The sequence below is a fragment of the Ranitomeya imitator genome, chromosome 3 (assembly GCF_032444005.1).
Source record: "Ranitomeya imitator isolate aRanImi1 chromosome 3, aRanImi1.pri, whole genome shotgun sequence".
Classification (NCBI taxonomy): Eukaryota; Metazoa; Chordata; class Amphibia; order Anura; family Dendrobatidae; genus Ranitomeya; species Ranitomeya imitator.
Genome location: NC_091284.1, coordinates 396326248 through 396340939, shown reverse-complemented (window position 1 = coordinate 396340939; position 14692 = coordinate 396326248). Strand labels below are relative to the sequence as shown.

The 14692-nt window shown below is 47.4% G+C and overlaps 1 protein-coding gene across 1 annotated transcript in view; it reads left to right on the top strand.

Moving 5' to 3' along the window:
- Positions 1 to 14692, top strand: part of PTP4A2 (protein tyrosine phosphatase 4A2) — a 57023-nt gene that overhangs the window by 37407 nt on the left and 4924 nt on the right. The window contains exons 3-5 of the mRNA XM_069757011.1: positions 1018 to 1110; positions 4473 to 4603; positions 5450 to 5524. Coding sequence (XP_069613112.1) covers positions 1018 to 1110; positions 4473 to 4603; positions 5450 to 5524 — 299 coding nt within the window. The remainder of the gene's footprint in view (positions 1 to 1017; positions 1111 to 4472; positions 4604 to 5449; positions 5525 to 14692) is intronic.

Sequence of the window (14692 nt, the reverse complement as noted above, 5' to 3'; positions counted from 1 at the left end):
CATGTAAGAGAACTCCATATGTGCAATGTCTGCACGGTCTTCTGGCGTTCCCGTGACACTGTCACATGAGCGCTGCCGCTTGTCATCTGATACATATAAGAAGCAGGTGACCAAGTAGTGGACAGCTCACAACAAACCCTAATCTGCAGGATGATCTGGATTACAGCCTGACCTTAATGTGGACACTTCAGATTTACTACCGCACCTGCCGAGAGGCACTTACATAAAGCAAGTCAAACATTTACATAGAAAATCTATGGTATGGAAGGTTCTGAATGTGGTTTAATGAATGAAAAAAAAAAATTAATGAAAGTGAAGATAAGGAGCTTTGTAATATATCTTGACACCGGAAAATGCTTTTCTTTATTAATCTGTCTCCTTTCCTCATCATCTTCACATCTGCTGTACTGATCACTCAAGACTATCAACTGTAAAGTCTCTGATACAGATCCTCTCTCTGTATCTCAATCCTTACCACACACCAGTATGGAGGACATTATAGAGTAATAAGCAGGGTAGCTGTGAATCCAACACTGCTATATATAGATAGATAGATGCTGCAGCGATGTCTGTTTACGCTTTCTCTCCACAAATTTATACTGACAGGAGCTATACCTGACTGCTGTGAACGGTTAACCCATTTTGATTTCTGCTATATTGGAGAGTGATTTTTAGTATTGTATAGAGAGTGAATGATCCCTGCATATGCGACGAATAAAGAGAAGGTGAAAAAATGGGAATTTTAGAAGATATATTACAAAGTTTTCAATTATTTCCTATAAAACAGTTGTGTTAATATATAGAATTGGAGGTACGGTACTTTTTGGGGTAAGAATAAACTCTAAGGCCTGATCACCATTAGTTTTAATCTACAGAGTGAATCTACCTGCCAGAATGATGTGTAAAGAAATGGCTCACTCATACTATTGCTGATCAATGAAAATAGAAAAGTCCGTGATCTATGGTTGAATCTAAATGAATACTTCTTGTGAATTGATTGGTGTTTTTCCCCTTTAGGAGCTGAAGAAATATGGAGTCACCACTCTTGTGAGAGTTTGTGAAGCCACATATGACAAGGCTCCGGTAGAGAAGGAAGGCATACAAGTGCACGTGAGTAATTCCCGCTCAGTTTCCTTTGGGTTTAAACCATTTTGGAATACAAGACCAGAATGCAGACATGCTGAAGATCTTTAGAGGGTTGATGTGGAATTTGTCATTGAGCAGCAAAAGTTTTATAGTGAGGCCTAATGAATTCTATATTGCTTGTTTGGAGAAGGAAAGCTGATGCTACAGTGCTAATGAGGAACTGAATATTAAAGGGAATCTGTCACGTCTTTTACCATGTAATCTGACAGCAGCTGGAGGTAGCAACAGAGACCCTGATGCCAGTGATGTATCACTTAATATGCTGGGTGCAGTAGTTGTGATAGTCAGTTTTCTCTGCTGCAGAGCTCAGTTGATGAGTGGTGTATAACCTGCCCACGCTACAGCTTTCAGTGCACATTGTATAGGGACAGAGCTGTCAAGTATTGCACTAACTTTTGGAAGTAAATTAATTCTCATGATAGTTTGTTTCTGCCATGGTTTTCCAGAAAATCAGAACAAATGAATGCGTTTTTGCCCCAGCGTGATCACAAGTGAACTCTGCTTCATACTTTGGCTGTTTGCTGCAACTTGTGCTCTAAAATGTCAATGCAGGGAATGTTGAATTCTGCCTGCTTTAAGATATAGAAGATATATTAACCCCATACATGACATAAACTTGCATCATCTGTTGTGTCCCTGTTTTTGATGTACTCGCTCGCAGGCTGAACCCACATTTCTCCCCACGCATAACAACGGCTGATTTAATCCGCTGTCATGTGCCTCGAATAGCTGTGGATGGGGCTCCGCTCCACCTGCAGCTGCAAACCTGTTCAATCCCGCTGGCAAGTGGCCTTTATCATGCGCTTGCAAGGGGTGGGGTGCATGATTCCACATTTCCATTGGAGCGCCCATGACATGACTGAAGACCCCTGTGCCTGTCATTACGATCCTCCTGTGAACACCGGCCCATGGCTGGAGTTCATAGGAGATAGTGAATTTAGCTGTGCCTACTAATACTGATGCCCTGCAATGTACAGCACAGGCGACCGGATGCTTCAAGTCCCCTAAGGACTATTTAAATACAGTAAAAAGTGTTCTTAAAATATAAAAAGTCCCTCCTTTTGCCCCATTAAAAATAAAATACACATGTTTGGTATCGCTGTGTTTGTAAAAGTCTGATCTATCAAAATATAAAGTAAATTAACCTGATCTGTGAACGGCATAATGAGAAAAAAACTCCAGAATTGCTGCTGCAACACTTCAATAAGATGTGACCAAAACATTGTATCTACCCCAAAATGGTGTCAATAAAAATGTCAGTTCAGGGTGTATACTAAGGCCTCTTTCACACTTCAGTTTTTTGGCGTTAGTCTGAAACCGCCATTTTCCTCAAATAGCGGATCCGCCATTTTTTTTTTGGGGGGGGGGGGGGGGGGGGCGGATCCGCTATTTTCCCATAGACATACATTAGCGACGGATTGTGGCGGATGGTCGTTCGTTCCATCCGCCATGTGACTGATCCGTCGAGATTTGGCGGACGTCATCTAGACATTGACGGACATTATAAAGTTTTTTTTTTTTGTCTGCGCCGGAATGGCGGTTCGCGACTGATCCGTCACGTCCACCATTCCATAGAATTTGGCCGTCATTTGGTGGATCCGTCGCCCCAATCCGCTTTTACAATTGCGCATGCTCCAAAAAGTAGATACTTTTCCCAGACAACCCCCAAGTAACGGATCCGTCAAAAAACCGGATCCGTTAGAACCGTTTTCTCAACAATTGTGACGGATCCGTCGATCCGTCAGTATGTCGTAGCGAACTGACACCAAACAACTGAAGTGTGAAAAAAGCCTAAGCAATCACACAGCCAGATATTGCGAAAAATTAAAACATTTATTGGTCTCGAGAAAATGGCAACACAAGCATGTGTTTGTTTTTTTTTGTTTTTCATATCCCTGTACACTTTGTAGTAGAATAGAATGTATGATGATCAAAAATACAACTTTTCCCACACACAATAAGCCCCTCATATGGCTGTGGACCCGAATTCTAATGACATGCCATCATTTTTCAAGATGGAGTCATTCTTTAAATATGGTGCTTGCCTAGGGCTTTGTTGTGGCCTTATGCTTAAAGTGGTGTACTTTTGATTTGTGTACATTTACTACTATACAAGTAGAACCAGTTCTCCTCCTGCACTTATTAGTACAGCCTTCCTCAGACTGATCAGCTCTCCAGCGTATAAAATGGCTGCTGATGACCAGCCCTGTCCACCAGCCTCCTCCAGTAGAAAAGCCGCTTTCCCATGTGAAGTGTTTCTCTATTGGAAGAGACTGATGGAGCGGTCTGATCACACGTTTCTCCACCAGCAGCCATTATATGGACAGGAGCACTGATCAGTCTGAGGAAAGCTGTATGAACAAGACAAAGGAGAAGAACTGGTCATACTGGCATAATAGGAAGTGCCACAAAATCCTATCCCCAAAATGTGTGATGTAAGATAGTGGCTAACTGACTGTGCAGCCAGCACTAGACCGCGCAATACAGACTATAGAAGGCAAATGGAGCAACACTTAGTAATGAAACACAAAGTGCAATAATGATATTTAGCCCCAGTTGCACGCATTTAAGTACCAAAGAAATTGTCCCCAAAGATGGATGGACAACTTTTTAAAGGGAACCCGTCATGTCACCCAAATGTTATTAACCTGCTGATATAGGGTTAATCTACAGGTTAATGGCGTTTCAATGTTTTCCAGCTGCCACGCCGAATTCCCGACTTGTTCGGAGCTGCTACAGACACTGCCCAGTACAGAGAGTGGCAGCTGTAAGCACGCCCCGGCACTTTGACCCTTCGCATTTGTGCACTAAAGTGCTGGAACGTGCTTATAGGCGCCACTCCTAGCACAACCTGTGTGACTGAGCCAGCGGCTCTTGGGAGGAATAAAGCTAATTTTCTGCTGTAGCTTTCGGTAAGGAGGTAAGGTTGCTGAACAGCATTGTACCGGTATTAACCTGCAGATGTAGGGTTAATCTACAGGGTAGCCGCACGGTGGCTCAGTGGCTAGCATTTAACCCTATATCTGCAGGTTAATACCGTACAGTGCTAGTCAGCAACTTTACCGAAAGCTATGGCAGGAAAGTGGTTTGTATGTTCCCCTTGTTTATGTGGGTTTCCTCCCACACTCCAGAGTCATGCTGAAAGGGAATTTAGATTGTGAGCCCCAATGGGGACAGTGATGATATCTGTAAAGTGTTGTGGAATATGATGGCAGTATATAAGTGAGTAAAATAAAAGGTGAGACAAAGGTTCCCTGTAAGTGTATTGTTGATGCTTATTTTGCTGTCTCTATGCTTACCTTCTACTCGTCACTTTCTCCATTTAGGACTGGCCATTTGATGACGGAGCCCCACCTCCTACACAAATAGTGGATGACTGGCTGAATCTCTTAAAAACCAAATTTCGTGAAGAACCCGGTTGCTGCATTGCAGTACACTGTGTGGCAGGCCTGGGCAGGTGAGGACATTGCCTACATATAGGCCACAACACTTACAAAAGCCAGAAATGGCAAGTATGGACCTAAGATCCGGAATCTGGACATTTTTAATTGGCCTGCTTGTTGTTTATAGTTTTAATGTGGTGGTTTTGTTTGTTTGTTTTTTCTTTGCTGTTTTTGTGCCCCCAAACCGCTGTGTATTGTCGCTTTGTAAAATGTCATACTGGGCAATGTTTGGATGGGTTGTAAAATAAATGGAGCAGCATCTGGTCTGTTTGTGATGGCTAATTGGTGTGCCATGGATCTGTTTAATTAGCATACAGCACTTATTATCCTGACGTTGGCGGGCGCTGCCTTTGGGCACGGAGGGCTGCGAGTGTTTATAGAAGGGGGGTGTTGCAGGACCCAGACTGGCAGCTTGCTAAGATGCAGATGATAAAGTGTCTGGCAGCAGAAATGAAGAACTGCAGGTTATGAACCGTGGGATCAGGGAACACTGGTTTTGATGCCTGTTTTCACTTGAGCCGGACTTATTCGCAGAAATAATCTCTATTCTGGAGTAAAGTATGCAGAGACCTTTAACCCTTGACAGCATACGAGTAAATTGGCTCACTCGCTGGTGCATTACTTGACCTACTTTTTATCAAGAAATTTACGAAAGGTCATTGAGGCTTAAGAGCAAATGTGTAGCTATAGCCATATTGCACAGTGCTGTGGGCAGATCTGGCAGTGAATGCGTGATGTGATGAAACTGTTGGTTGTAATCCAATTTATCATGCTTTTCTGGTGTGTGCACCCTTGGTAAGCCCCGAGGATCCAGTCTCTGAATTGTACACCTAGCTAATCTCTGTACTTTGTCCTTCCAGGGCCCCTGTGCTGGTCGCTCTAGCACTGATTGAATGCGGGATGAAGTACGAGGATGCTGTGCAGTTTATCAGGCAGTAAGTGAGCTCATTAAGACTCGCTCTCTTCTCCCCTCCCTATCTGGCCCTACTTTACCTCCTGAGACCTCTGCTCCTGGTAAACAAGGCTCTGCAAAAGCTGCTTGTTAAACCGTTTTATCCAGACGTGCTTTGCTTAAATGGGGGAGCAATCATTTGCTTGGTAAACTGGACTTGTACCACCCAGTCATGAGTAGATTACATTCATAAGTAGTATGTAGCGGATATGTATGCACCAATCTTGTATATTCCACAGAAGTTGTCTTGTTTCTAGATCTCCATTGTGAAAATGCTTTTCTTAAAGGGAACACGTACACACGCGCACGTACACACGCACACACACACGTACACACACGTACACACACACGTACACACACACGTACACACACACACGTACGTACACACACACACGTACACACACACACGTACACACACGTGTACACACACACGTGTACACACACACACGTGTACACGTACACACACGTGTACACGTACACACACGTGTACACGTACACACACGTGTACACGTACACACACGTGTACACGTACACACACGTGTACACACACGCACACACACGTACACACACACACGTGTACACACACACGTGTACACACGTACACACGTGTACACACGTACACACGTGTACACACACACGTGTACACACGTACACACACACGTGTACACACGTACACACACACGTGTACACACGTACACACACACGTGTACACACGTACACACACACGTGTACACACGTACACACACACGTGTACACACACACGTGTACACACGTACACACACACACGTGTACACACGTACACACACACGTGTACACACGTACACACACACACGTGTACACACGTACACACACACACGTGTACACACACGTGTACGTACACGTACACACGTGCACACACACGTGTACACACACGCGCACAAACGTGCACACACACGTACACGTACACACACGTGTACACACACGTACACGTACACACACACACGTACACACACACACGTACACACACACACGTGTACACACGTACACACACACGTGTACACACACGTGTACACACGTACACACACACGTGTACACACGTACACACACGTGTACACACGTACACACACACACGTGTACACACGTACACACACACGTGTACACACGTACACACACACGTGTACACACGTACACACACACGTGTACACACGTACACACACACGTGTACACACGTACACACACACGTGTACACACACACGTGTACACACGTACACACACACACGTGTACACACGTACACACACACGTGTACACACGTACACACACACGTGTACACACGTACACACACACGTGTACACACACACGTACACACGTGTACACACGTACACACACACACGTGTACACACACGTGTACGTACACACGTGCACACACACGTGTACACACACGCGCACAAACGTGCACACACACGTACACGTACACACACGTGTACACACACGTACACGTACACACACACACGTACACACACACACGTACACACACACACGTGTACACACGTACACACACACGTGTACACACACGTGTACACACGTACACACACACGTGTACACACGTACACACACGTGTACACACGTACACACACACACGTGTACACACGTACACACACACACGTGTACACACACACGTACACACGTGTACACACGTACACACACACGTGTACACACACACACACGTACACACACGTGTACGTACACGTACACACGTGCACACACACGTGTACACACACGCGCACAAACGTGCACACACACGTACACGTACACGTACACACACGTGTACACACACGTGTACACACACGTACACGTACACACACGTACACACACACACGTACACACACACACGTGTACACACGTACACACACACGTGTACACACACGTACACACACGTGTACACACGTACACACACACGTGTACACACGTACACACACACGTGTACACACACACGTGTACACACACGTACACACACGTGTACACACGTACACACACACGTGTACACACGTACACACACACGTGTACACACGTACACACACACGTGTACACACGTACACACACGTGTACACACGTACACACACGTGTACACACGTACACACACGTGTACACACGTGTACACACGTACACACGTGTACACACGTGTACACACGTACACACGCACGTGTACACACGTACACACACACGTGTACACACACGTACACACACGTGTACACACGTACACACACACGTGTACACACGTACACACACACGTGTACACACGTACACACACGTGTACACACGTACACACACGTGTACACACGTACACACACGTGTACACACGTACACACACGTGTACACACGTGTACACACGTGTACACACGTGTACACACGTGTACACACGTGTACACACGTGTACACACGTGTACACACGTACACACGTGTACACACGTGTACACACGTGTACACACGTGTACACACGTACACACACGTGTACACACACGTGTACACACACGTACACACACGTGTACACACACGTGTACACGTACACACACACGTACACACGTGTACACACACACGTACACACACGTGTACACACGTACACACACGTACACACGTTCACACACACGTACACACACGTGTACACACACGTGTACACGTACACACACACGTACACACGTGTACACACACACGTACACACACGTGTACACACGTACACACACGTACACACGTTCACACACACGTACACACACACGTACACACACACGTACACACACGTGTACACACACACGTACACACGTACACACACGTACACACGTTCACACACACGTACACACACACGTACACACACGTGTACACACACACGTACACACGTAAACACACGTGTACACACACGTACACACGTAAACACACGTGTACACACACGTACACACGTACACACACACACACACACACACACACACACACACACACACACACACACACACACGTACGTACACACACACACACACACACGTACGTACACACACACACGTACGTACACACACACACGTACGTACACACACACACGTACGTACACACACACACACGTACGTACACACACACACGTACGTACACACACACACGTACGTACACACACACACGTACGTACACACACACACGTACGTACACACACACACACGTACGTACACACACACACACGTACGTACACACACACACGTACGTACACACACACACGTACGTACACACACACACACACGTACGTACACACACACACGTACGTACACACACACACGTACGTACACACACACGTACGTACGTACACACACACGTACGTACGTACACACACACACGTACGTACACACACACGTACGTACACACACACACGTACGTACACACACACGTGTACACACACACGTGTACACACGTACACACACACGTGTACACACGTACACACACACGTACACACACACGTGTACACACGTACACACACGTGTACACACGTACACACACACGTGTACACACGTACACACACACACGTGTACACGTGTACACGTGTACACACACACGTGTACACATGTACACACGTACACACACGTGTACACACACACGTACGTACACACACACACGTACGTACACACACACACGTACGTACACACACACACGTACGTACACACACACACGTACGTACACACACACACACGTACGTACACACACACACGTACGTACACACACACGTACGTACGTACACACACACGTACGTACGTACACACACACGTACGTACGTACACACACGTACGTACGTACACACACACGTACGTACGTACACACACACACGTACGTACACACACACACGTACGTACACACACACGTGTACACACACGTGTACACACGTACACACACACGTGTACACACGTACACACACACGTGTACACACGTACACACACACGTGTACACACGTACACACACACGTGTACACACGTACACACACACGTGTACACACGTACACACACACGTGTACACACGTACACACACACGTGTACACACGTACACACACACGTGTACACACGTACACACACACGTGTACACACGTACACACACACGTGTACACACGTACACACACACGTGTACACACGTACACACACACGTGTACACACGTACACACACACGTGTACACACGTACACACACACGTGTACACACGTACACACACACGTGTACACACGTACACACACACGTGTACACACGTACACACACACGTGTACACACGTACACACACACGTGTACACACGTACACACACACGTGTACACACGTACACACACACGTGTACACACGTACACACACACGTGTACACACGTACACACACACGTGTACACACGTACACACACACGTGTACACACGTACACACACACGTGTACACACGTACACACACACACGTGTACACACGTACACACACACACGTGTACACGTGTACACACGTACACACACACATGTACACATGTACACACGTACACACACGTGTACACACACACGTACGTACACACACACACGTACGTACACACACACACGTACGTACACACACACACACGTACGTACACACACACGTGTACACACGTACACACACACGTGTACACACGTACACACACACGTGTACACACGTACACACACACGTGTACACACGTACACACACGTGTACACACGTACACACACACGTGTACACATGTACACACGTACACACACGTGTACACACACACGTACGTACACACACACACGTACGTACACACACACGTACGTACACACACACACACGTACACACACACACGTACGTACACACACACGTACGTACACACACACACGTACGTACACACACACACGTACGTACACACACACACGTACGTACACACACACACGTGTACACACACACGTGTACACACGTACACACACACGTGTACACACGTACACACACACGTGTACACACGTACACACACACGTGTACACACACACGTGTACACACGTACACACACACGTGTACACACGTACACACACGTGTACACACGTACACACACGTGTACACACGTACACACACACGTGTACACACGTACACACACACGTGTACACACGTACACACACACACGTGTACACACGTACACACACACACGTGTACACACGTACACACACACATGTACACATGTACACACGTACACACACGTGTACACACACACGTACGTACACACACGTACGTACACACACACACGTACGTACACACACACACGTACGTACACACACACGTGTACACACACACGTGTACACACGTACACACACACGTGTACACACGTACACACACACGTGTACACACGTACACACACACGTGTACACACGTACACACACGTGTACACACGTACACACACACGTGTACACACACACACGTGTACACACACACGTGTACACACGTACACACACACGTGTACACACGTACACACACACGTGTACACACGTACACACACACGTACACACACACGTGTACACACGTACACACACACGTGTACACACGTACACACACACGTGTACACACGTACACACACGTGTACACACGTACACACACACGTGTACACACGTACACACACACGTGTACACACGTACACACACACACGTGTACACGTGTACACACGTACACACACACATGTACACATGTACACACGTACACACACGTGTACACACACACGTACGTACACACACACGTACGTACACACACACACGTACGTACACACACACACGTACGTACACACACACGTGTACACACACACGTGTACACACGTACACACACACGTGTACACACGTACACACACACGTGTACACACGTACACACACACGTGTACACACGTACACACACGTGTACACACGTACACACACACACGTGTACACACGTACACACACACATGTACACACATGTACACACGTACACACACGTGTACACACACACGTACGTACACACACACACGTACGTACACACACACACACACGTACACACACACGTACGTACACACACACGTACGTACACACACACACGTACGTACACACACACACGTACGTACACACACACACACGTGTACACACACACGTGTACACACACGTGTACACACGTACACACACACGTGTACACACGTACACACACACGTGTACACACGTACACACACACGTGTACACACACACGTGTACACACGTACACACACACGTGTACACACGTACACACACACGTGTACACACGTACACACACACGTGTACACACGTACACACACGTGTACACACGTACACACACACGTACACACACACGTGTACACACGTACACACACACGTGTACACACGTACACACACACGTGTACACACGTACACACACGTACACACACGTGTACACACGTACACACACACGTGTACACACGTACACACACACGTGTACACACGTGTACACACGTGTACACACGTACACACACACGTACACACACACACGTGTACGTACACGTACACACGTGTACACACGTGCACACACACGTGTACACACACGCGCACAAACGTGCACACACACGTACACGTACACGTACACACACGTGTACACACACGTACACGTACACACACACACGTGTACACACGTACACACACACGTGTACACACGTACACACACACGTGTACACACGTACACACACACGTGTACACACGTACACACACGTGTACACACGTACACACACGTGTACACACGTACACACACGTGTACACACGTACACACACGTGTACACACGTACACACACGTGTACACACGTACACACACGTGTACACACACGTACACACACGTGTACACACACGTGTACACACACGTGTACACACACGTGTACACACACGTGTACACACGTACACACACACACGTGTACACACACGTACACACGTGTACACACACACGTACACACACGTACACACACGTACACACACGTACGTACACACACGTACGTACACACACGTACGTACACACACGTACGTACACACACGTACGTACACACACGTACGTACACACACGTACGTACACACACACACGTACGTACGTACACACACGTACGTACACACACACACGTACGTACGTACACACACGTACGTACACACACACGTACGTACACACACACACACACGTACGTACGTACACACACGTACGTACGTACACACACGTACGTACGTACACACACGTACGTACGTACACACACGTACGTACGTACACACACGTACGTACACACACGTACGTACGTACACACACGTACGTACGTACACACACGTACGTACACACACACACACACGTACGTACGTACACACACGTACGTACGTACACACACGTACGTACGTACACACACGTACGTACGTACACACACGTACGTACACACACACACACACGTACGTACGTACACACACGTACGTACGTACACACACGTACGTACGTACACACACGTACGTACGTACACACACGTACGTACACACACACACACACACACGTACGTACGTACACACACACACACACGTACGTACGTACACACACGTACGTACGTACACACACGTACGTACGTACACACACGTACGTACGTACACACACGTACGTACACACACGTACGTACGTACACACACGTACGTACACACACACGTACGTACACACACACACACGTACGTACGTACACACACACACACGTACGTACACACACGTACGTACACACACGTACGTACGTACACACACACGTACGTACACACACACACGTACGTACACACACGTACGTACGTACACACACGTACGTACACACACACACGTACGTACACACACACACGTACGTACACACACACACGTACGTACACACACGTACGTACACACACGTACGTACACACACGTACGTACACACACGTACGTACACACACACACGTACGTACACACACACACACACACGTACGTACACACACGTACGTACACACACGTACGTACACACGCGTACGTACACACGCGTACGTACACACGCGTACGTACACACGCGTACGTACACACGCGTACGTACACACGCGTACGTACACACGCGTACGTACACACGCGTACGTACACACGCGTACGTACACACGCGTACGTACACACGCGTACGTACACACGCGTACGTACACACACGTACGTACACACACGTACGTACACACACGTACGTACACACACGTACGTACGTACACGTACGTACGTACACGTACGTACGTACACGTACGTACGTACACGTACGTACGTACACGTACGTACGTACACGTACGTACGTACACGTACGTACGTACACGTACGTACGTACACGTACGTACGTACACGTACGTACGTACACGTACGTACGTACACGTACGTACGTACACGTACGTACGTACACGTACGTACGTACACGTACGTACGTACACGTACGTACGTACACGTACGTACGTACACGTACGTACGTACACGTACGTACGTACACGTACGTACGTACACGTACGTACGTACACGTACGTACGTACACGTACGTACGTACACGTACGTACGTACACGTACGTACGTACACGTACGTACGTACACGTACGTACACACACGTACGTACACACACGTACGTACACACACGTACGTACGTACACACGTACGTACGTACACACGTACGTACACACACGTACGTACGTACACACGTACGTACACACACGTACGTACGTACACACGTACGTACACACACGTACGTACGTACACACACGTACGTACACACACGTACGTACGTACACACACGTACGTACACACACGTACGTACGTACACACACGTACGTACACACACGTACGTACGTACACACACGTACGTACACACACGTACGTACGTACACACACGTACGTACGTACACACACGTACGTACACACACGTACGTACGTACACACACGTACGTACGTACACACACGTACGTACACACACACGTACGTACACACACACACACACACGTACGTACACACACACGTACGTACACACACACACACACGTACGTACACACACGTACGTACGTACACACACGTACGTACGTACACACACGTACGTACACACACACGTACGTACACACACACACACACACGTACGTACACACACACGTACGTACACACACA